The sequence below is a fragment of the Puma concolor genome, chromosome B3 (assembly GCF_028749965.1).
Source record: "Puma concolor isolate L17-30 chromosome B3, mPumCon1.1.hap2, whole genome shotgun sequence".
NCBI classification, from domain to species: domain Eukaryota; kingdom Metazoa; phylum Chordata; class Mammalia; order Carnivora; family Felidae; genus Puma; species Puma concolor.
The window spans coordinates 55013739-55037305 of NC_141672.1; the positions used below are offsets into that span (position 1 = coordinate 55013739).

Sequence of the window (23567 nt, forward strand, 5' to 3'; positions counted from 1 at the left end):
ATTTATAGAATAGAAATAGCCTCAAAAATTAGGTGATCCATCCAAGGTTTCATGGTTAGTGCTAGTAATAAACCAAGTATGACAAGAATTGGATTTGGCTGCATAGCCTTGACAAGCAGTTTGAGTAGTGCAGTAGCACTGGAAGCTAAAACATAGCTGAGCAATGAAGAGTGAGTGAAAGAGTAAAAACAACCTAGGTGGACAACACAAGAAATTGGCAGTGATAGGGGACAACAAAATGGATAGGTAATAGAAGAATGTGAAGATAAGGGAAGACCTATGTTTGATTGCTTGTTTGTAAGAGGACTCATGCCAGAGTATGGTGGTGTGTTGATGGAAATGATCTAGTAGAAAGGAAGATGTGATTGATCAGAGTGAAGAGCATAGAAACATACTACATTCAGTGATTCACCTGCTTGAGTACTCCCTAACCTTATATTTGGAATTTATTTTCAGATCTACCTTCTTGAAACACTATTCCTCAGGCATCTCTGTGCCACTACGCTCCTTTTTTAATTTCTTAAGTGTTCCTTCTCTTATTTTCAGGTAGTTAAGATAATTTTCCTTCTTCTCCATAGTTCTTGTTTTTGGATGCTTTCTTCCTATTATAATGTAGTCTTCAATGGTCTTTTCCTTCTATAGTTCTAACTTTACTCTTTGGACAGGGATTCCCAAATCTGTATCTCTAGTTCTAAATTCTTATATTTAGATTTTTATTTCCCTTTGCCTGTTGGACATCTCTCTATAAATCTCATTTACAGAGATTCTCACTTAATATGTCAAAAACTAAACATTTTTTCCCTGCCTATCTACTTTGTCTGACATTCCTGATTCTGAAAATGGAATTCTTTCAGTCAACTAGGTTTAACTCCTTGATCATTATTGATAACCTCAGGTAGCCTCTGTCCCCCTGGCCCACTCCTGGGGATGAGGGGGTTACCCCTTCCCAGTGTTTTTTATTCGTGTCTAACTTTGTAAAAAAATAAAAAATAATAAATAAAATGAAAAGTAAAAATTAAAAAATCTAATTAGTTCCCAAGGAACTATAGATTTTCCCACAGGACCATTCCATCTGCACCCTTTCTTGACACTACTTTTTTTCAGACTTTTAATGCCTGCCTACTTTAATGGAAGTAGCCTTGTATTTGTACTTTGTTGTTTTCATCTGGTGATCTGTTTTATATATCTTCAGATTCGTGTTTCTTTAAATTTTTTTTCAAGTTTTATTTATTTTTGAGAGAGAGAGCATGAGTTGGGGAGAGGCAGAGAGAGAGGGAGACACAGAATCTGAAGCACTCTCCAGGCTCTGAGCTGTCAGCACAGAGCTCGATGTGGGGCTCAAACTCACAGACTGTGAGATCATGACCTGAGCTGAAGTCAGATGCTTAACGGACTGAGCCACCCAGGCGCCCCTCTCCAGATTAGTTTTTGTGTTTTTTTTAATGTTTTTTTTTTTTTTTTTTTTTTAATTTTTTTTTTTCAACGTTTTTTTTTTATTTATTTTTGGGACAGAGAGAGACAGAGCATGAACGGGGGAGGGGCAGAGAGAGAGGGAGACACAGAATCGGAAACAGGCTCCAGGCTCCGAGCCATCAGCCCAGAGCCCGACGCGGGGCTCGAACTCAGGACCGCGAGATCGTGACCTGGCTGAAGTCGGACGCTTAACCGACTGCGCCACCCAGGCGCCCCAATGTTTATTTATTTTTGAGACAGAGAGAGACAGAGCATGAATGGGGGAGAGTCAGAGAGAGAGGGAAACACAGAATCTGAAACAGGCTCCAGGCTCCTAGCTGTCAGCACAGAGCCTGACACGGGGCTCGAACCCACGGACCGCGAGACCATGACCTGAGCCAAAGTCAGACGCTTAACCGAGCCACCCAGGCGCCCCCAGGTTAGTTTTAATGTATAGTTGTGATTCTAACATCAGAAACCTTCACTGCATTCTTACTCATTTTCAAATTATATGGAGATCATTCTGCCTTAAATTGACAGCATATCATACTTTACCTTAATTATCTTTCCAGCTATCTCTCCTGTTGTTTTGTTATAGTAAAGGTTCTCAACCTTTACTGTATATCCTTATCATCTAAGAAGATTATTTTAATACCTGAACTGCAAAGATTCCAGTTCCCAGTAAGATGAGGAAATCAGGAATATGACTGAGCCACCCAGGCATTCCCAGAAAGACTAGAATTTTAAGTAACACTGAAGTGGGGGCAGATTTCCAGTTTTCCTCTGGTGTTCCTTAACCTAGATTAAGACCACTTAAAAATTAGAAGTTGTTGCTGAGGCATGACTAAGAGAGTTCAAAGAAAAGCCTTATATTTTTGGCTTGAGGAAGAGGGAAGGGGACTACTAACACTCAGAAACAGTGAAAGAAATCCCCAGTTTTCTTTTTCTTTTCTCCTTTCTCTTATGGCCCAGTCTGCATACAGTCCTGCAGGGGTAAAAATCACAGCAGCATATGGAGCCCATATGCACCTAAAACTCTGAAAGTAGGAAACCTTCTCTTCTGGAATATAGGACTCAGAAAGTGTAGGGCAACTTGTGTTACATGTTTCTTTTTCTGTCTTTTGTGCTTGACACTGCAGAAAGATGCAGTTGTGTGATATGTACTCCAGAGTTGGGTAACTAAAGCCCTAGCTTTCTGCCAAAGAACCAAAAACAGGAATCCTGGGGAACTAAAAGTTGCAAAGGGAAAATCTAGGGAAAACACCTTATATAAAGTTGTTTATGAATTTTAGATCTCACTCCTGAGTTGAGCATTTAAGGATTTGATCCTAAACAGCATACCCAAGACTGACAACTGAACTAAGAGGTAGACTGGCCCCCAGTTTCCAAGCCAGCCACTCAGTGTCTCCTACACAGAATATTTTAATATCACTGCAAAACTTTAAAAATGGAACTGATACTGAAACTGCAACCACAAAAGACTGACTAGAATTTATAGTTGTTACAACCAGGTTGATTGCCTGATAAAACAAAAATATTAACATTCTCCATAGGATATAAACATGACCCAGAGTTTTATAGTATTTTTAAATGCCTAGGAAATAATCCAAAATTAGTCAGTATATGAAGAACCAGGAAAATTTTTAACTCTCATAGGAAAAAAAAAGAACAGATGCCATTGCTAGGATGACACGGATGTTGAAATTATCTGACAAGATTCTGAAGCAGGTATATAAAATTGCTTCAGAAAAAAAGGCTGACAAGATGGCAGAAGTAGAGCAGAAGAAGAAGCGCACCTTCCCATAAGTTCTCATACCACGGTGTGGATCTAGACCAGCTGCTGGACGCGTCTTACAAGCCGTTGATGCAGCTGTATGGGGCTGTGCAGTGGTGGCAGCTGAATGGAAGTTTGCAGAGGAAGCCTCAGAAGGATGCTCTCGCCATGGAGAAGTCCGAGGTGGTTAAGCACCTGTGGAACATGATCGTCCTGCCCAAGGTGGTGGGCAGTGTGGTGGCTGTCTACAATGCCAAGACCTTCAACCAGGTGGAAATTAAGCCCAAGGTGATTGACCACTACCTGGGCAAGTTCTTCACCACCTACAAGCCTTTGAAGCAGGACAGGCCCAGCATCTGGGCCACCTACTTCTCCTGTTTCATCTCTCCCAAGTAGCCTGTTTAGCCAATAAAGACACAGACTTCTCTAGTCAAAAAAAAAAAAAAAAGAAAAAAGAAAACTCCAGGAACTAAGAGCATACATTCTTGAAAAGAACAGAAATTTAGAAAATCTCAGAGAGAAATAGAAGATAAAAAGAAGGATCAAATGGAAATTTTAGAACTGGAAAAATAGGATAATCAAAATATAAAACTTACTAGATAGGCTCAATAACAGAATGGAGAGGACAGAGGAAGGAGGCAGTCAGTATCAGGTATGAAGGAATAGCAAGAGAAATGGTATCTGGATATATAATAAATTGTTCTCTTGAGTTCTTTAAAATGTTTAATGGCTGAAAGCAAATATTAACATTGTATGGTGGGGTTTTCAATATATGTAAATTTAATACATAACAACATAAAGAAGAATGGAGAAGATGGTAAATTTTTACATTCCACTTGAAGCAGTAAAAAACTTAAGTATGTAGTAATCACTAGAGCAACTACTAAAAACTACAAAGATTTTTTTTTATATACAATAGATAAAATACTAAAAAAAAAAAAAAAGAATACAGAAAAGAAATAGAGAAATAGGAAACAAAACAGAAAGCAAATAAAATGGTTGACCTGAATCCAAACATTATGTTAGAGATCTAAATGCACCATTTAAAAAACAGATTGTCGGAATGAATTTAAAAACATTCCATTTTATTACCATGTAAAAGATACTAACTTCAAATATGAATAGATAAGTTACAAGTAGAAGGGTAGAAAAATACCACGCACACTCATAGCTGGAGTGGCTGTACCCTATCAAAGATTTCAGTACAAAGAAAATTATCAAGGATAAAGAACATTACAAAATGATAGACCTTTGAGTTCACCAGGAAGAGAACAATCCTAAATGTATATGCACCGAACCCTCAAAATACATGAATCAAAATCTGACATAACTAAAAGGAAACAACTGAACTGAAAAGTTAAAACTACATTTATAGTTGGAAACTTCAATGCTTTTCTTTTGTAATGGTTGACTAGTAGACAAAACTAGCAAGGATACAAGAACTGAACACCACCATCAACCAACTATCTAATCAACATTTGTGTAACATTCCATTCAACAATAGGGAAAGAAATACATTTTTTTCCCCAAGGGTAGATGGATCATTCACCAGATAGAACATTGACTAGGTCACAAAACAAACCTTAACAAATTTAAAATAACTGAAGTCATACAGAGAGTATTCTCTCATCACAGTTGAATTAAACTACAAATCAATAAAAGAAAAATCAAAGGAACATTTCCAAGCAGTTGAAAGTTAAATAACATATTTGTGAATAATCCATGGGTCAAAAAGGATAAAGTCTCAAGAGAAAAAAAAATGCTGAACAGAAATGAAAATATATCATAATTTGTGGTGTGAGCACAGAAGTTCACAAACAACTTTATATGGTGGTTTTATAGAGCTCAGTTCTGTTGGTTTCCATGGAACTTTCTACATAAACCATGGTACACTCTTAAATGAATGGGCGACTGTGTAATAAAAAGTAAGAACTATCGGTGTGTGTAACAACTTGAATGAATTTTAAAGGCATTATGCCAAGTGAAAAAAGCCAGATCAAATGGTTACATACTGTATGATTCCATTTATATCACATTCTGGAAAGAAAAAACTAAGAAAAGAGATCAGCAATTGCTGGTGATTATAGTGGTGGACAACAACAAAGAGGATGCACTAGGAATTTTTTTCAGTGTAATGGAACAGTTCTGTATCCTAACTGTGATCATGGCTCTACAAATCTGTTTATCCATTAAGATTCATAGAACCATATGCAAAAAGACCATTTACTGTATGTTAACTTAAAAAAAAATATGTTAAGGTGCCTAGACTGCATACTACTAAAATATTTAGATATGGCAAGCTTGGGTTTGGGCTCTCTAGTTTTTTCAAAGCTCTAATCTGCAGCCGTTCCTTTGAAATTTACCATACTATAAATATGAACTACTGTCTATTCCCTAACCTTATGTCCTGTCTCCTCATCTTCATTTCTTTGTCAATACTGTTGCCTCATTTTCAACTGTTATATTTTATCCATCCTTCAAGTTTTCCCTCACATATCAGTCACCTCTTCCCTGTAACCTTTCTTTGTCATCACGTATTCCTGCTACCCACTCAATTGAGATATAATGCTCCTTTTTTTAACATAAAGTAATTCTAATCCTGACTGCACAGCAGAACAATCACCTGAGGAACTTCTGAAAAATGTGAAGTGTTGCCAATGCAAACCTACTAAATTGAAATCGTAAGGGACTGATTTTACGAATCTGTTTACTTGTTTTACTGCCTTATTTGCTTGCTCGTACTTTTTTTTTAAATGTTCATTTAGTTTTGAGAGAGAGAGAGACTAAGTGTGAGCAAGGGAGGGACAGAGATAGAGACACAGAATCTGAAGCAGGCTCCAGGCTCCAAGCTGTCCACACAGAGCCCGATGTGGGGCTCAAACTCAGGAACCACAGGATCATGACCTGAGCTGGAGTAGGACACTTAACCTTGACTGAACCACCCAGGTGCCCTGCTTGCTTGTACTTCTGATCTAAACTCCAATGACTCTGAGTTGCAGCCCAGTTTTGTACTTATCATGCTTATAACCTAGTTAGCAAATAATCACTCTTAAGTTTAGGAGAATATAGATCAGGGACATCTGACTTAGCTTAAGCAGATACTTGAACTAAGATCTGAAGGACAAATAAGAATTATTTAAGCCAAATGTCCATGATAAGTTCATTTGAAATAAAACAGCATATGTAAAAGTGGATAGGAGGAAAACACATTTAGAAATCCTAAAAGAAGGCCAAAATAAGTGGAGTACAGAAAATGAGGGACGAACAGTACGGGATGAGACTAGAGAGACCAGAACAATGAAAGTCATATTAAATGCTTTGGTTTTCATGCTAGGGAATTATAAAAGCAAGTTGCTTTTTTCTTCCTCTGTCACCTATGAAAGCAAGTTTTAAGTAGAATTGGAGTGACATGACTATATTTGCCTTTAAAAATTATCTAGGATAAACTAGAGATGTGTTAATTACAGACTAATTTCTCATTAAATGCATTAAGTATTTTTATTTTTTAATTTTCTTAATGCTTATTTATTCATGAGACAGAGTGTGAACAGGAGAGGGGCAGAGAGAGAGGGAGACACAGAATCTGAAACAGGCTCCAGGCTCTGAGCTGTCAGCACAGAGTCCAACGCGGGGCTCGAACCCACGAACTGTGAGGTCATGACCTGAGCCGAAGTGGGACGCTTAACCAACTGAGCCACCCAGGTGCCCCGCATTAAGTATTTTTATCATGAAAAATAGTCCTAGCAGTTCTACACTTGCAAATTAATGATGTACACAAATGGAAAACAATGTACACAAATGGAAGCTTGAGCCTCCATATCCTTTTAGTTCTCCACTTTAGAACACCTGTAGAATGATTATGTGCAAAAGAGTAGAGCATTCATTAACAATAAGTATTTGTCTTCCTTTTATACATGGAATGAGTGGTATTCTGTAGTCACCTGGTACCCATTCACAAGATCAGATTCACACAGATTTACAAGTAAATTTATTAATACCCTAACTCATCACTTCCTAATTATTTTACTAAATTTTATTATTGTTATATATGCCTTAAGTTCTTCACATCATTTGTGTCTGTATGGTGGAAATTCTGTGTAATTGTGTCCCATCACACATTTCTTATTCCACATTCAGAGACATCATGTTGGTAGCTTGAAATCAGCCACAATAGTTATTTACAATATGGAAATTGGCAAACACTACAAATAAGGACTATTTCAGTGAGAGCTGATTTTAAAAATTTACCAGCATAATAACGCTGCATAGGTTAATTAGATCTTTTCTGGCTGAACTGCCAGCTTAACTGCAATATGTAAAATATATTTGGGAGGGAGGGGAGCAGAAATACATGTACCAGTTTCTAAATATTTACAAATAAACTTTAGAATGTAACTCATTTGTTAAGTTAGATGACAACCTTATATTGACTAACAGTTTTTTTCTCTTTCAGTTTTCATTTCCCTCAATTATATATAAAACATCACATTCTGTAAATTATAATAGAGTGAAAGCAAGAATAATACTTTTAAAAAAAGTTTGTTTTGAGAGAGCCTGTGTGCACTAGTGGGGGAGGGCAGATAGGATGTGAGAGGATCCTAAGCTGACAGCATAGAGCTCTACATGGGGCTTGATCCCATGAATTGTGAGACCATACATGACCTGAGCTGAAACTGAGTTGGACGCTTAACCAACTGAGCCATCCAGGTGCCCCAAGAATAACACTTTTTAATAAGAATTTATAACCTAGAGTATATAGGAACTAAGAGCTCATTTTCCAATATACTTAGCACCAGCAAGGTTTGAGCAACATTGTTGAAAAGTTAGTCATGCTAGAGTCCCCCAGAAGATCAAATCACTGATAGGTGGACTTAGGAAAAAGATGTTGAAAGAAAGACCTGGGATGATTGTTCAGGTTTCATAGAATACAACAAAATAGAAGGTATCTACTCGATATGTAAAATTACACCTTTATATTTTAAGCACTCAAGTAAGTTACTGAGTGGAAATAATAGTATCGTCTTTTCAAACAGTTATCTAGAATGATTCCTTTAGCTGAATAAATCTCATTGATTTAGTGGTATGCATTCAGGAGGTTGTTTTTATTGATTTGAATTTCTGGTTCTTTAACTGGTTTTGGTCTTCCATAGTGCTTTTGCATCTTTTCCAAAGCACAAACCTGGTTTCTGGTCAGATGTAGCAATGGCTGTAGGTTCTCGATCTGCTGAAGAATGCCAGAGGAAATACATGGAAGACCCCAGAGGAAAAGAATCCCAGAAACCTGTCACTAAGAAAAAACCAGTTAATCCCAAAGGCCAAAATGGTAATCTTTATAAATTGTTTTTGCCTAGTTCTCAGTATTGATTTCTGATTAGTCACTAGATGTATTTTATATTTATCTATGTATCATCTTATAGGTGTTTTCTCAAAATGTTAAAGCTAGAAAGAACTATAAAGGTCATTATTTAATTTTTAAGTCTTATCTAGACAGTTACTTCTATCAGTAGTAGCCTTAGCAGCCTTGTGCTTTGAGTTTGTTCTAGGAAACTAGATGCAGTTAGATATGCAGTTAGATCCAAAGATTCCAATATCTGGATTATTGTTCAAAGAGTCTATTGTAATCTGAGGCCACTTGGGAAAGACCTTCTAGAAATTCATAATAAAATTCAAAATAAATTTAGTTTTTGTACTCCCCAGGAGTACGCATTCCTGCTCAGGGTTTATGACAGGGCTTGTACTAAGCTTTAGAGCATATCCTGTCCCTACCCTAATCCAGTAAGGTTTATATTTTTGCAAAATCAATAAATTAGGCATTCAGCAAGGGGAATATGGGAGGTAACCTTTCTCACAGGGTATAGAACTTTTTCACCTCACACTGGCTAATCTTATGTAGTTTCTTCATGAGTATCTTGTGGGCTAGTCATACTGCATAGATCCCAGTATAGAAAAAAAATCATTTGCTATATAGGAGATTTACTAATAGTAGATGAGTATACTTAATACAGATAAACAGTTTAGGTTTTGTAAAGTCTGTTAACTTTAAAGCACTTACTATAAATGAATCCTTATCAAAATGTTTGCTAACTCTTAAGGCAAAATAGGTGATGCTGATAAGAAGCAAATGATTAAGATAACTGCCAAAGTGGGAACTCTTAAAAGGAAGCAGCAAATGAGGAATTTTCTGGAACAGTTGCCAAAAGATGATCATGATGATTTTTTCAGTACAACACCTTTGCAGAACCAGAGAGTAGTGGTAAGAGTCTTAAATGCATGAAATAATTGCTCTCTTTATATTGACTTATACATCTTTCATTTTTATATATGGTTAGTGTTCATCCCTAGTATTTAGGCCAAGGATTGATAGCCTATACAGACATCACCCAAAATGTACTGTAGGAAGCAGTCTGCCAGTACATGCTGTTCTCATCAGTGTAATGGTTGTAGAGCCAAATTGAAAACCCAGAAATAGGCTAAACGTCTATATTTAAAATTTCGTATGTAATGAGGCAAATTTAAAAAGGTGATGGGGCACCTGGGTGGCTCAGTCAGTTAAGCATCTGACCCTTGATCTCAGCTCAGTTAAGCATCTGACCCTTGATCTCAGCTCAGGTCTTGATCTCAGGGTCATGATTTCAAGCTCCACATTGGGCTTGGCACTGGGCATGAAGCCTACTTAAAAACAAAAAAAAAAGGTGGTAAGAAAAGATTATTACCTACTCTATAGTAAATTCAATGGAAGGATTAGATGACAGCACGAAGTTGACATTTGAATGTATAAAATAATTTTTGTAGTATGAAAATCATACAACTAAAAACTTCAATTGGGGAAAAATATTTACAACAAATAAAGAATGCTTATAATATGAAGAACTCATTCAGATGTTACTGGAATACTAAAAATTGTCAAGATCACGGGAAAAGTGGGCAAGAAAATATTTTAAAGGCTGAATGAATACTTGGAAAAGTGGTTAGTTATACTGGCTAGCAATTGGAGGAAAACAAAGTAAATCACATGCATATATTCTAAATTACAGAATCTTTTACAAAAAAGTTAAAATTTCCATAACAAAAAGCAGTGGAAACTTTGAAATAGTCATACATCAGTGGATGTATAAGTGAATCATACCTTTTGTAAAGCATCATGGCAATATTTGAGAGCCATAAGATTAATTCTGTTCATGGAAATTTATCCTAAGAAGCCAAAAGAAGCCAAAAATCTCCACAGAGACCTTCATTGCAGGTTTATCTTTACAGCAAAAAACTGGAAGCAGCCTATATCCAATAAGGATGTTCTTCATAAACGGTCAAATACAATATAAAGTACAAATTTGAGACTATTTCTAGAATATAAATATAAATGTTAAGAATATTAAGGTTAATGCAAAAATGGATAGATATAGACAACTGATAGAAGTATAAAATCTTTTAGTGAGCTAACCTTCAGGGATAATTTTTTAATTTACTCATTTAATATATTTTTTTAACTTTATTTATTTTGAGAGAGAGCGAGCAAGCACACAGGGGCAAGGGAGGGGCAGAGAGAGAGAATCCCAAGCAGGCTCTGTGCTGGCAGGTGAAGCCCAATGCAAGGACTTGATCCCACAAACTGTGAGATTATGACCTGAGCTGAAATTAAGGATTGGATGCTTAATGAACTGAGCCACCCAGGTGCCCCTCATTTCTTAATATTGTTACATTATCTCCAATATTAAAAGGCTACACAAATGCTTTAAGAATTTAGTAACATCATTATCTAGGCTCCTTTTGCCTACACAGGTTGTAAAGGGAGATCTCTAAAGGAGCCAGCTGAGTCTCTTACTGTGTTCCCTGCATAACAACCATGGTCCTTAAGAGGTTATATCCTTTATATAATTCTACCATCATTTCAGGTTTTATATATGTTTTGGCTTAAATGCAATAGTAGCGACATTTTAAAAACAAAAATAATAAAACGTAGAAAGCAGTGAAGTAAGTTCATTTTCTGTGGGATAAATCCGCTTTTTCTAATGTTTTGATGTAAACTTAGATAAAATCTTAATGATTGAATTGCTGTTTACTAGAAATATATATACACAAAAGTTTAATACTTGCTTGAGTTCCCATAACATTCAGTGAATTAATTCTGTTTTGTTCTGATTACACAAAGGTAAGCAAACCATGACCCATGGATCAAATCCGGTGGACCACATTTTCTATAAACAAAATTTTATTGGCACATAGACATGCTCACTGTTTACATAGCTATGTCTGATTTCATGCTACAACAGCAGAGTTTAATATTTGGGACAGAGACTGTATGCACCACAAAGCTTAAAATATATACTAATTCATTACAGAAAACATTTGCTGACATTGGTCTTTTCACAACTTTGTCATTGTCTCCATTTAACACAATAGAAAATAAGGTTTTTTTAGAGGTTAAGGTTCTGTTCTATCCCACCCAAAAATATTTAGTGATAATGAGAAATCCCATTCTTAGGGGAGCCTGCTGGCTAGTAAGGAATATTTGTTTTTTAGTTGCCAAGTCTCCAGGACAGTGCAGAAGAGGATGATATTCTGCCCAGTATGGACAAAAATCCAACAACTCCATCATCAGTTGTCTTTCCATTGGCAAAAACTCCTCAGTGTCAGCATGTCAGTCCTGGCATGCTAGCCTCTATAAATAGGTAAATATGCATATGATACTGTAATCTCTGCATCAGCATTTGGCATTTCATGAGTTGAAGAGAGTAGATGTCAATAATGAGAAGAGGCATCATTAAAAAGGAAATCAAGAAAGGATAGTTTCTAGAAGTAAAGGATGGACAGTTTCAACAAGTAGGGGTGTGGTTCAGTAGTGTAGGGACACACACAGCTCACACTTTACCTCAGGATAATTCCAAATGGATCAAAGTTTTGCATGTAACAAATTTAACTATAAAATATACCTAAAGAAACCTTGGAGGATTATCTTATCATTGTAGATTAGTGAAAGTCTTTTCTAACTATGATGCAAGACTCAGAAAACACTAACAAAACAAATGGTAAAGTCAACCAAATAAAAAGTTTTACCCCATACCAACCACCCTAAGCAATCAAAAGGTCAACAGTAATCTGAGAAAAGAATATATGGAACCCGTCAAAGGAAAAGGCTAATTTTCCTAATATAGCACTCCTACAAATTAAGAGGAAAAGAAAGCCATTCTCATGCATTACTAGTGAGGAGAAGGTAAATTAGTACAGTCTCTGCAGACAGCAATTTGTAAATATCTATCAAAATTGTAAATACAGTCTTTAACCTATCCATCGTGCTTTTAGAATAGTGAATGTACAGCTTTTTAGGGTATTGTTTATAATAGCAAAAGTCTGGAAACAATTCGAATCCTCACCACTGGGACTAATCACAAAAATTGGGTATATTATATAGCCATAGAAATTAATGAGGAAATTATTATTACGGAAAAATGTTCACGATTTATTAAATGAAAAAAGGTAGATACCGTGAATTACATGTTATCATTTGTGTAAATAAGAGCTGTGTATTTATGTATGTATATGTATATACTTGCATATATATGTGTATATACACAGAATTGCTTTCCTTTGATGAAATATCTCTTATAGAATACATAAATTGAAAATGGGTGATCCCTACAAAGAGAAACTAAGATAGCTTGGAGACTAGAAAAGAGGGAAGCTTTTTGAATTTTGAACTATGTGAATATAGAAGCACTTAAAATATAAATAAAATTAAGAAAAATCAGGGGTGGCCAGCAGTTGAATGACACAGAGAAAAAATGGAAAGTAATAAAAATGAGGCCTGAAAATAAGCCATTCTATCTGGCAATCAAGCAGGACAATGCTGTTTTTAGTAAGAGTAATTTCCATGGGGTATGAGGCAAAAGCCAATAATAATGACTGTGAAAAAAGTATTCATTCATCTCCTGAAGCTTGGTGAAATTTTAATTTGCATTTATTTATTAAAAACATAATTTTTCCCCAGCAATCCATAAATTATTTTTGTTTATTTTTTATTTAGTATTCATTGCAGGTGAAAGTATTCAGAGTATAATTTTGGACAAAGCTTTTGGTAAGCACGTTGGCCAAATCATGAAAAGCTTTAAAATACTCATCTCTTTGGCTCTTGGGTTTTGTGAGTCAATTCTGAGGAAATATATTTGGGCAAGTATGTATGTAAATTTGTATGAACAAAGATGTTCATCATGAAACATAATACTGAAAATATAAAAATGACCTAAATGTCCAATAAGTTAAGAAATTAGGATTTATCCACATAATAGAATAATAAGTAATAATTAAAAACCATGCCTTCAAGAATTTTTAATGACAAAGAATAGTGTTCAGTAGACAATAGTTTTTTTTAATTTTTTTTTTTTAATGTTTATTCATTTCTGAGACAGGGAGAGACAGAGCATGAGTGGGGGAGGGGCAGAGGGGAAGGAAGACACAGAATCGGAAGCAGGCTCCAGGCTCCGAGCTGTCAGCACAGAGCCTGACACGGGGCTCGAACTCACAGACCGCGAGATCATGACCTGAGCTGAAGTCAGACACTCAACTGACTGAGCCACCCAGGCGCCCCGACAATAGTTTTTAAAAGCTAAGAAGTTAAATTATATACAATATGATTCCAATTCACAACAGCATGTATTCAGAAAGGAAATTTCTTGACTAAAAACATCACCAGCTGTTATCTAGGTTATTGAATTACATTTAAGTGAGTTTTGGTGTATCACTTTTACAATTACAGGAATACGTTCTTTTTTAAGACTACATAGTATACATAGACTCATTTATATCATGAATATATTTACTAACACTTTATTTTAAAAAATGTCTCCTAGGCCTCTACACTATCTCTTGACTCACCAGCTCGAATAGATTACTTCCTTTTTATAACAATTTTAAATAATGAAACAGTTTTTATCACTTCAGAAGTGACTTCTGACAACAGAGTCATGAGGTACTGATCTTGAACAGCTGGCTAGGCTTCTTACTAACTACGCAGCATTGTTTGTGGTTCACATTAATATCTTAATACAATCACACATTTAGAAATTTCTACGTGTCATACCTTTAAGGTTGCTCCTAAATCGTCATAAAAGAAAAGATCATTGATCAAAAAGGATCTTGGAGCCAAGAGAGAGAATCAGAAGTGTTGTTCAACTGCAATTTACTGTCATAAGCAGCACTAGAAATTGCAGGGAGAAATGAAATAGCCATTCTGTTTGGCTTCAATTTGTAACTCTACTTGGGTCAAGCCTGTTTGCTAAGAATGAGAGGGGAAAGAAAGTAAAAAGAAATGAAAAAAAATTTCATAGTTGGTGTGGAGCATATAAACAAGATGTAACTACGTAGAAATAAAAGACTTGTGAACTGAATTGAAGACTGAATTGAGAGTTTTCATCACCAGGTATATCCTTAAAATGGTTACCTGTGAGATTCAATGTGATGGGGAAGAAAGTGAACAGGAGAAAGGAGTGAGAAGTCTAATAAAAGGGAGTCCAGGGACAAGAAGTCTCTGGATTCTGGAAAAGAGAGGCAGCAAGATAGTGGTTGGAAAGGGCACAAATGGGACAATGAACAGTAAGCAAAACCATAATTTCCTAGAATACTCATATTCAGTGTTTCCTTTTAAATGTTTGGTTGAAGCATTTTGTCCATTTCTATCAGTACACCATGGTCTTTTTAAAAATGGAAAAGAAAATTATACCTTTTTGTTGTAGTTTTATTTAAATTCCAGTTAACATAAAGTAATACTAGTTTCAGGTGTATGATATAGTGATTCAGCACTTCTGTATTATCAGTGCTCATCACAGCAAGTGCCCTCCTTAAAACCCACCACCTGTTTCACCCATCCCCCTACAGCTCTCCTCTGGTAACCATCAGTTCTTTATAGTTGAGAGTCTGTTTCTTGGCTTGCCTCTTTTTGTTTCCCTTTGCTCGTTTCTTAAATTCCACATGAATTAAATCATATGGTATTTGTCTTTCTCTGACCTATTTTGCTTAACATTATACTCTCTAGCTCCATCCATGTCATTGTAAGATTTCATTCTTTTTGATGGCTAATATTCCATTGTATATGTATACCACATCTTTATCCATTCATCAGATGGACATTTGGGCTGTTTCCATAATTTGGCGATTGTAGATAGTGTTGCTCTTAACATCGGGGTGCATGTATCCCTTTGAATTAGTTTTTTTTGTGTTCTTTGGTTAAATAGCTAGTAGTACAATTGCTGGATCATAAGATAGTTCAAGTTTTAACTTTTTGAGGAGGCTCTTGTTTTCGAGAATGGCTGCACCAATTTGCATTCCCACTAAAAGTGCAAGATTCCCCCCTTTCTACATCCTAACACCTGTTGTTTCATGTGTTGCTGATTTTAGCCATTTTCTTTTTCTTTTTTTAAAGTGTATTTATTTTGAGAGAGAGATGAGGACAAGGGCAGAGATGGAGAGAGAGAATCTCAGGCTCCGGGCTGTCAGCACAGAGCCCAACTCAGGGCTTGAACTCATGAAGCACGAGACCATGACCTGAGCCAAAGTCAGACACCTGACTGAGCCACCCAGACACCCCTGATTTTAGCCTGATAGGTGTAAGATGCTGTCTCATTGTAGTTTTGATTTGTATTTCCTGGATGAGTGATGTTGAGCAGCTTTTCATGTGTCTGTTGGCTATCTGGATGTCTTCTTTGGAAAAAATGTCTATTTCTTTTGCCCATTTTTCAATTGGATTGTTTTTTGGGTGTTGAGTTTTATAAGTTCTTTATATATTTTGGATACTAAACCTTTGTTGGATATGGCATTTGCAAATATCTTCTCCAATTCCATAGGTTGCCTTTTAGTTTTGTTGATGGTTTCCTTTGCCGTACAGAAGCTATCTACTTTGCCAGGGGCGGGGGCGGGGAGGGGGAAGCTATTTACTTTGATATAGTCCCAATAGTTTATTTTTGCTTTTGTTTCTCAGAAAATATACTTTTTAGAAAAGCTTGGGAGGGGTGCCTGGGTGGTTCAGTCAGTTAAGCGTCCGACTTTGGCTCAGGTCATGATCTCGCAGTTCAAGAGTTCGAGCCCCACGTTGGGCTCTGTGCTGACAGCGCGGAACCGGGAGCCTATTTCAGATTCTGTGTCTCCCTCTCTCTCTGCCCCCTCCCCCACTCATGCTCTGTTTCTGTCTCTCAAAAATGAATAAATGCTAAAAAAATTTTTTAAAGCTTGGAACACATTTTGTCAACTGCTGTTCAACCTGTGAATAGAAATATGATAATGTTGACAAAATTATTTTGTATTCAAACAGGGATGACTGTGATAAATATGTTTTTCGTATGCAAAAAGAACATAAAAGTAAAGGTGGCATTGTCTGGGGCAATATCAAGAAAAAAACAGTAAGTATTTATTCATTTATTCATCACATCTGTTGATATATTGATAGATGGCAAATTGTGGAGTTTTAAGTTATATAAGTCCTTGCTCTCAAAGTAGTTAATCTTAGAGAAATATAATTTATGGAGGTAAAAATGTTGAAGACCACCTTTTCTCCTGATTGTATATTCCTTCTGATCAGGTTATGGCAATTTCTTCCTCCCTCGCCCATGTTGAAATACTGTTAGTGTAGCATGCATGCAGTATAATTCTTCTCAGAGTTTCTAAACTAAACACTGGCATTACATAATCACATCCAATCTTTATGGGTTTCATTTGTCCATAGGAAATGGTAGACACTTCTGGGCAGTTTGGTTTAAAATCATCCTGGAGACTAAATTCTTCAAAAGAAATCTCTAAAATTGAAGGTGTAGACAGATTCCATGTTTCTTAGATTCTCTTTTTCCAGTCTCACATTCCTTATGAGAATGAAATTTTGGTTTGTTGCAGAGGACCTGGAATCAACATAGTAAGAAAGACTTGTTTGGCTTCTAGTTCCTATTTTGCCAGTGTGAAGTTAGGCTGCATTGACAGTTGTTTCACAAGCTTTAATGTGCATAGAAGTCCCTTATGGATCTTGTTAAACACCAGATTCTGATCCAGCAGATTTGAGATTTCTGCATTTCTCACCAAATCCAGGTGTCTATGTTGCTGATCCATGGACCATACTGAGTGGTAGCAAGATCCTAATCCATTCAGTCTGTTCTGTCTGCATAATGATGAAAAGTTCATATGGATAGATCTATAAGGACTATTCCTATTAATAATTTTTATTTCTCTGCATTTCTGACATCATCCTAAGCACTACTGGGCCTTTGTTTTTCTTAATGGGTCATAATTTGAGTAGCCTACCAAACTATGGTATCTTTGTGATTTAGTCCTATTTTTTCATTACTATTTTAGTCAATGCATGAGGATAGAAAGAGCAAAGGATTTAGTGTCAAAAAATTTTTATTTCAAGATCTGACTGACCATACAGCTTTATAATAAGCTACTTGAACTTTCTAATCTCGTTTTGTTCATATATGAGTAAAATGTACCATCAGTGTGGGAATCATATTGATTTAATGTCACTGAATGATCTTGAGAGCTAAATGATATAATAGTGTTTTGACTCATTTCAAAGTACATTTACGTCACAATCTGAACACGAGTGTATCTTGAAAGTTTCAACAATATTTACTCTTAATACAGTGAATATGCCCTGTCATTTTCTATTCTATTCCTTTTCATTTTTAAAGATAGCCAGCCATGGCCAACAGTTTAGAAGCACTGATGTAGTAAGTCTCCATTATACACTTAAAACTTATCAACAATTTAAGTTTTGCTAGTGTCATGGAATGGAATGAGTACCTAGATTTTGACAACTGTCAGAGGCCCATAGACTATCTTGTAACCTCTATAGCATTAGCATTAGTTTGTAATATTTTCTTACAGTTTGCCAGCAGTGGGAAATAACATTGAAGAAGTATTCTTTCTCTGGATAAATTCAACTTAAAGGAGAATTAGATGTTTCACAGATACTTATGTGATTAGGTATTGTTATAGGCACGTGTTCGAGGTACTCAGGGGATGAAGCAAGCTTATTCTGTCTATGTTTGAGGCAGAATTCACAGGAGGTACTATTTAGCTATTAACATGAACTCTCTTACAGGTTGAAACTGAGTTTTCAACTCCAACATCAAGGAAAAAAACTCTGTATAACAAAGGTAATTTATTTGTATCTTTCTTTGGTAGCTCAGTTCTATTGTAAGATAGTCTCTTTATTCACATGTTACTAAAATTAGCTGCTTGCAGGTGGGCAGACCTATTCAGTTTCTCATTATTTTCAATTTCATTGAAATTACTTTTAGAAGTATATTAATCTTTTTTATTAAATTTCTCTTTACAGAATTAGGAGAACACTCTGGTATTGGAAAACTTTTCACCAATGCTATGGAGTCTTTAGATGAAGAAGAGAAAGATTATTATTTTTCAAACTCTGATTCTGCATAGTATAAATGAGAAAATATTTCCAGGATTTTTGTCAAGAAGCAGACAGTGTATTTATATCTTTTTTTGGAATACATATTATTTTCCTTATAATGTGCCTTCATATGAAATTGTGGATTCCTTCTCAAAGGTTTTAGGTGTTTGTATTCAGAGTAAAACATCCTTCTGTAGAATGCTGTTCATTGATAGAGGTTACTAAAATATAAGGAAAATTGTTTTGCTTGTATACATACTTGTATATTTCTGTTTTTTGAACATTAAAATATTCTAGATAAGTCTCTCTTAAGCATCTGTTTAGGACATGATTTTCTTAAACAGATTTTTTTAAAAAGCTTCCAAGAAAATGTTGCTACCCTTAAGGGGTAGGGGAGGGGAAATAAAAAGTAGACTGTATTGCTGGCTACAAATTCATGACAACTGTATTAGCATTTGTTACCACTTGATTTTTTCCTTAAAACTTATCATTGGCACAGCTATGAAACGTATGTAAATTTAGTACTTTTATTAGGTAGAATCAGAGAATAAATTTTGTCACATTAAGCCTTATTTACATATGCAGACATTCATAGTTTACATTTGGCCTTAGTATTAAAAAGACTGGATTAGACGTTCACGTAATTGATCTACCATTATAAAGAGTCAAGTTAATATGCCATGTCATAATAAAACATTATTTTCCTCCTTTCAGACAGCTCCTTTGGAAATAAACTTTTTTTAGCTTATTCTGTCATTCTGTTTTAAAATTTGACAGAATATTTCTCCTCTGGTTACAGTATATATTCACTTACCCTTTCTCTCCAGTTAGATTGTTCAAATAAATTTTGCTTTTAGAACATTTGGATTTGTATTTTGCTGGATCATTGAAATTAAACAGATAGGCATTTTGTTATTGGTTCAGCTTGTTTCTTCAAAAAAATGCCAGAATTTTTAGTAAAACAATTTTTTTTAAGAATTTAGTCAGTTTATAAAACTATAGGATTTATAGAAACATAAGATTTTACAAGAATATTACAGTTAGACTGAGATCATAATTGTTTCTGCCACAAAGACTTTTAGATGTCTTTGTGGATGGATGGAACAAATGAGGGATTATTTCAGAGTGAAATACTGTTGTAGAACTTAAGTTGCCAGTATTTGGTATGATACCATGCTGCTTATTAATGTTAATGGATAATGTTAACATTAACTCCTTTTAAGGAGTTAGAAGGTAGTTATATTGAGAAACAAAGGGATAATTTTGATGCAGCACAGACTTAATACAAACCAAAGAGTGTGGCCCTCCCTCCCCCAAATTCCCTGTGTCCTACTGGAGCTGCTTCAATGTCCTTCCTAGTCAGTTTTATTGTATCCCACCTGCCAGGTACCTGGTTAGTCCCATCAGATCATAAGTTATGCTAGGAAGGGTTAAAGTAACCTCCAAAGGACACTTAAAAGTGCGCTTAAAGATTAATCAACAGGGCTGAAAGTTCAGTGCTACCAGTAAGAGTATGAAGGCTATTGCAGCTTAAATATGGATAAATCTCTGTACACAGCAAGCATAAGTGAAATCCTCTAGGTTATGTCCCTCATACCATGTTAACATATTTTGTCTGATGGGTGGACACAAAGAATTTGAGCACACTGTTGTCTGCATGGGAGATGCTGCAAGGTGGTCATCTGCCCAAGTCAATGTGAATTTGCTGAGGTAAGGCAGAGAACCACCAAATGTCTCCACCCACATGCACCGCTAACCCCATGTAAGAGGAACAAGAAGCAGCAAAACATACTGGAACAAGAAAGAAGCCCCTTTCTTCCTTCTACTGACAAAGCTTAAATCATGCTCACTGTAGGGAGAAATATTCAAAAAGTCCAGTCCATTATAGCAAAGCAAGATACTAAAGGGTAAATTTGAGCCTGAGAGATAAATAAATCAATAGCTGCACATCAGCCAACAACTTCTAGAACTTCTTTTCTCTCTGGCTTTGAATTATTGAATAGCAGAACTATGAAATCTGCTAGTCTCAGAAAAGAATTTATACTACCCCAAGGAAGCTATGTTTACAATTAGAATAACTTTTTAGTGAAAAATAATTGTATCTAGTTCCTGGGTTCTGGTTCTGGATTTCCCAGTAAACTTGAGTAAGTCACTTGTTTGTGGGCCTCACTTCAATCACCTGATAAGAAAAAAAGCAATTTGATTTAGATGAGCTCTGAAGCCCCTGCCAAGTCTAAGGCAAGGAGAGCTCTCCGCCGTGATGTTGGTTCACCTACCCTACAGTGTAGCAAGAAAAAATAAGACAAACAGAATAAACCCTAAATGGGGGTGTCGGTGGGGGTGGGAATCCATAGTTAAAGGCTGCATTAGCACTAGACTAACTAGAAAGAAGGGCCTCAGATGTTGCAGATATAAATGTGGAGATGTCTGTCTTAAAATATTAATAATATCACAGATACACGGTTACGGGCACAACGAAGTCCCTATTCAACAGCTCATCTATACTAAATTTCCCAAATCTAAGCCAATATCCCACTTCTTTGAATATGGTATTTCAACAAAAAAAAGTGTAAAGTGCAGTTCATAATAACAGGATCTGACTGTACTTGATTGAGACACTTTTGGTAAGATGAACATACTCAAATTTCCAACTCTACTAGTTACTAGAGCATTTATCTCACAATACAGCTACTGCCCAATACACACACACACACACACACACACACACACACACACACACACACATATATATATACACACACTGCCCTTATCCAATATATAGGTAGATTCAGGACATTGAAAATATTCTAGATATTATGATTTATATATAGGAAAAATTATGACCACTAAGTTGGTGGCAGACACCACAACCTATTAATGCTAACAAATGGCAACCACAGTACTATAATCTTTGGAAAAATTCTAAAATACGTCTCTATTACTTTTATTTATTTTGAGAGAGAGAGAGCATGAGCAGGGGAGGGGCAGAGAGAAAGAATCCCAAGTAGGCTCCAATGTGGGGCTCGAACTCACAAACCGCAAGATCATGACCTGAGCCAAACCAAGAGTTGGATGCTTAATCGACTGAGCCACCCAGGCGCCCGCTTTTACTTTCTTGATAGCTCCTTCAGTAAACCTTTTTTTTTTTCAATAAAAAAATGAGTTTCATAATCTAGTTAATGAAAATGATTACTGAATGTCAGGTTTTCTTTTAAAATAATTTATAATCTATATAAATAAAAATGTACACCACATAAAACAGATGTGGGAATATTATTTTACATATTTTAAACTGATTATCACAGATCACAGCAATGATTACTGAAATGCATTTAGTATTGTGAGAGTTCTTTCATAACCACACCTTGAGCAGTATCATTATGCATCAGATTGTAGTCTCCCTTGGTTAAGACCATTTGGTAACATTTGCATGTCAAATACATAGTGAAGGTATCTATAGATCTCCTCAGCCTTCTGATGAGTTACTTGTGCACATGTGGAGATTTCTTGAGGTGAGCTGAAAAATAAATTAGAAGTTTTTGACTTAACACAATATTCTTATTTGCTTAAAGAACACCAAACATAAGCCTTTAAGAAAATCATTTCTTCTAAGCATTTTACATCTAGTTAATATGTCCTTAGCATGGTTTAAATAAAACACACTTATTCCCTATATTCAAAGTCACTTATAACAATTTCAACATCTTACCTGGGCCTTTAATTTAAAATAATGCATTTTCTAAAATTTTCCTTTTCAAGCAATATAATAATCAAAAACTAGTAAAATCTGCACTGTGATATTTTTCTAGTTCTAGAACTAAACAGCCCAGAAATGTTAGAATGCAAGATCAAATATAAGCGCTGTCTAGCTCTCAGAGGACTCTAAGCTCCCCAAAGGCGGTGCCTATCTTTTCCCTCCATTAACGTCCTCAACTTCATGCAGTGACTGTAACACTGGGAAGCAAAAAGTCTTTACTGAATGAGATACTCTAATACGCACTATACATCTTTAGTTTTTTAAATAATATTAAAATTTCTATGAAGTATTTCTAAGAATCATTTTACAGTAACCGTTTAAAAATATTAACACTGACATACCTGTTAGTCATCTTTCTCACAGAAGAAAACCAGTGACACATATTTAATGCAGTTACATAACTTATATTGGGAATACTTAGATAAAACTGAAGTGCTTCACATTTATTTCTGTTCACCACTATTGGAACATGAATACCAACATTCTTTCTTTGTTCTACTAAAGACAGTTCCTTTAGCAAATCTGCAGTTTCTTCTTGGCAGGAACTGAAAAGAACTCGGATTCCGGCCCCAATTAAGGTAGTCAGCAAGTTGTCGTAGCTCTTTGTTCTCCTAAACATCTTGGATGTGTCTCCTAAATATTTCATATTTTGGAAAATGCAAATGTGAGTAACTTACATTAAGTAGAATCATTAATACTATATTTTATATTATTAAAATCCCAAGATCTACAACCATTAAGCAAATTAGTGCATTATGCTAATGAGAAACCCTACTAGTAAAGATTTAAAGTGACTCTCAAATACCTGGGAGTTAAAATAAGAACTATCTTTATGAGTGTCTTCAGTTGGTATCAAATAGTAAGATGAGTAGGCAGAGGAGAGCTTATATTCCTAGATAATTCACTCATGAAGACCAAGACCATATTACTTATCTGTACAATTCCTCATAATGCTAGAACTGATAAATAACTCAAGTATTGGCTTGATACAAAATCTTACGTATTTATTCTAAGAATAACTCAAAACCCTGCATACCCATTTTAATGTCATCTTTAACTCTTGCCTCTTAATTTACTTCCTTAACTTTCCCATTCATTTCTTTCCATATTCTACCCTCTATCATTTTGGGGGCACTTTTCATTATGGAAAAACAAAACTTTTTACATAACTTTTCCCCCCTGTAACTTTTGCAATGTTA

General features: G+C 35.6%; 2 protein-coding genes and 1 pseudogene across 8 annotated transcripts in view; 2 read left to right on the forward strand and 1 right to left on the reverse strand.

The window, feature by feature from the left end:
* Positions 1–18923, forward strand: part of MIS18BP1 (MIS18 binding protein 1) — a 58050-nt gene extending 39127 nt beyond the window's left edge. For 4 of the 6 annotated variants that reach the window (XM_086709832.1, XM_086709831.1, XM_086709834.1 and 1 more), the window contains 6 exons: positions 8377–8549; positions 9319–9479; positions 11744–11892; positions 16521–16608; positions 18300–18354; positions 18537–18923. In XM_086709832.1, the coding sequence (XP_086565958.1) occupies positions 8377–8549; positions 9319–9479; positions 11744–11892; positions 16521–16608; positions 18300–18354; positions 18537–18640 (730 nt within the window). In that variant the 3' untranslated portion in view covers positions 18641–18923. Of the gene's footprint in view, positions 1–8376; positions 8550–9318; positions 9480–11743; positions 11893–13244; positions 13296–16520; positions 16609–18299; positions 18355–18536 lie in introns of those variants that run through there. The other 2 variants (XM_086709835.1, XM_086709836.1) reach the window with 2 other exon arrangements.
* On the forward strand, positions 1508–5117 carry LOC147579984 (small ribosomal subunit protein uS19 pseudogene; annotated as a pseudogene).
* Positions 18924–21815: 2892 nt separating the features above from the next.
* FANCM (FA complementation group M) overlaps positions 21816–23567 on the reverse strand; it is a 65398-nt gene continuing 63646 nt past the window's right edge. For both annotated transcript variants that reach the window (XM_086709830.1, XM_086709828.1), the window contains exons 22-23: positions 22710–23001; positions 21816–22128 (exon numbers count right to left, since the gene is read on the reverse strand). In XM_086709830.1, coding sequence (XP_086565956.1) covers positions 21990–22128; positions 22710–23001 — 431 coding nt within the window. In that variant the 3' untranslated portion in view covers positions 21816–21989. The remainder of the gene's footprint in view (positions 22129–22709; positions 23002–23567) is intronic.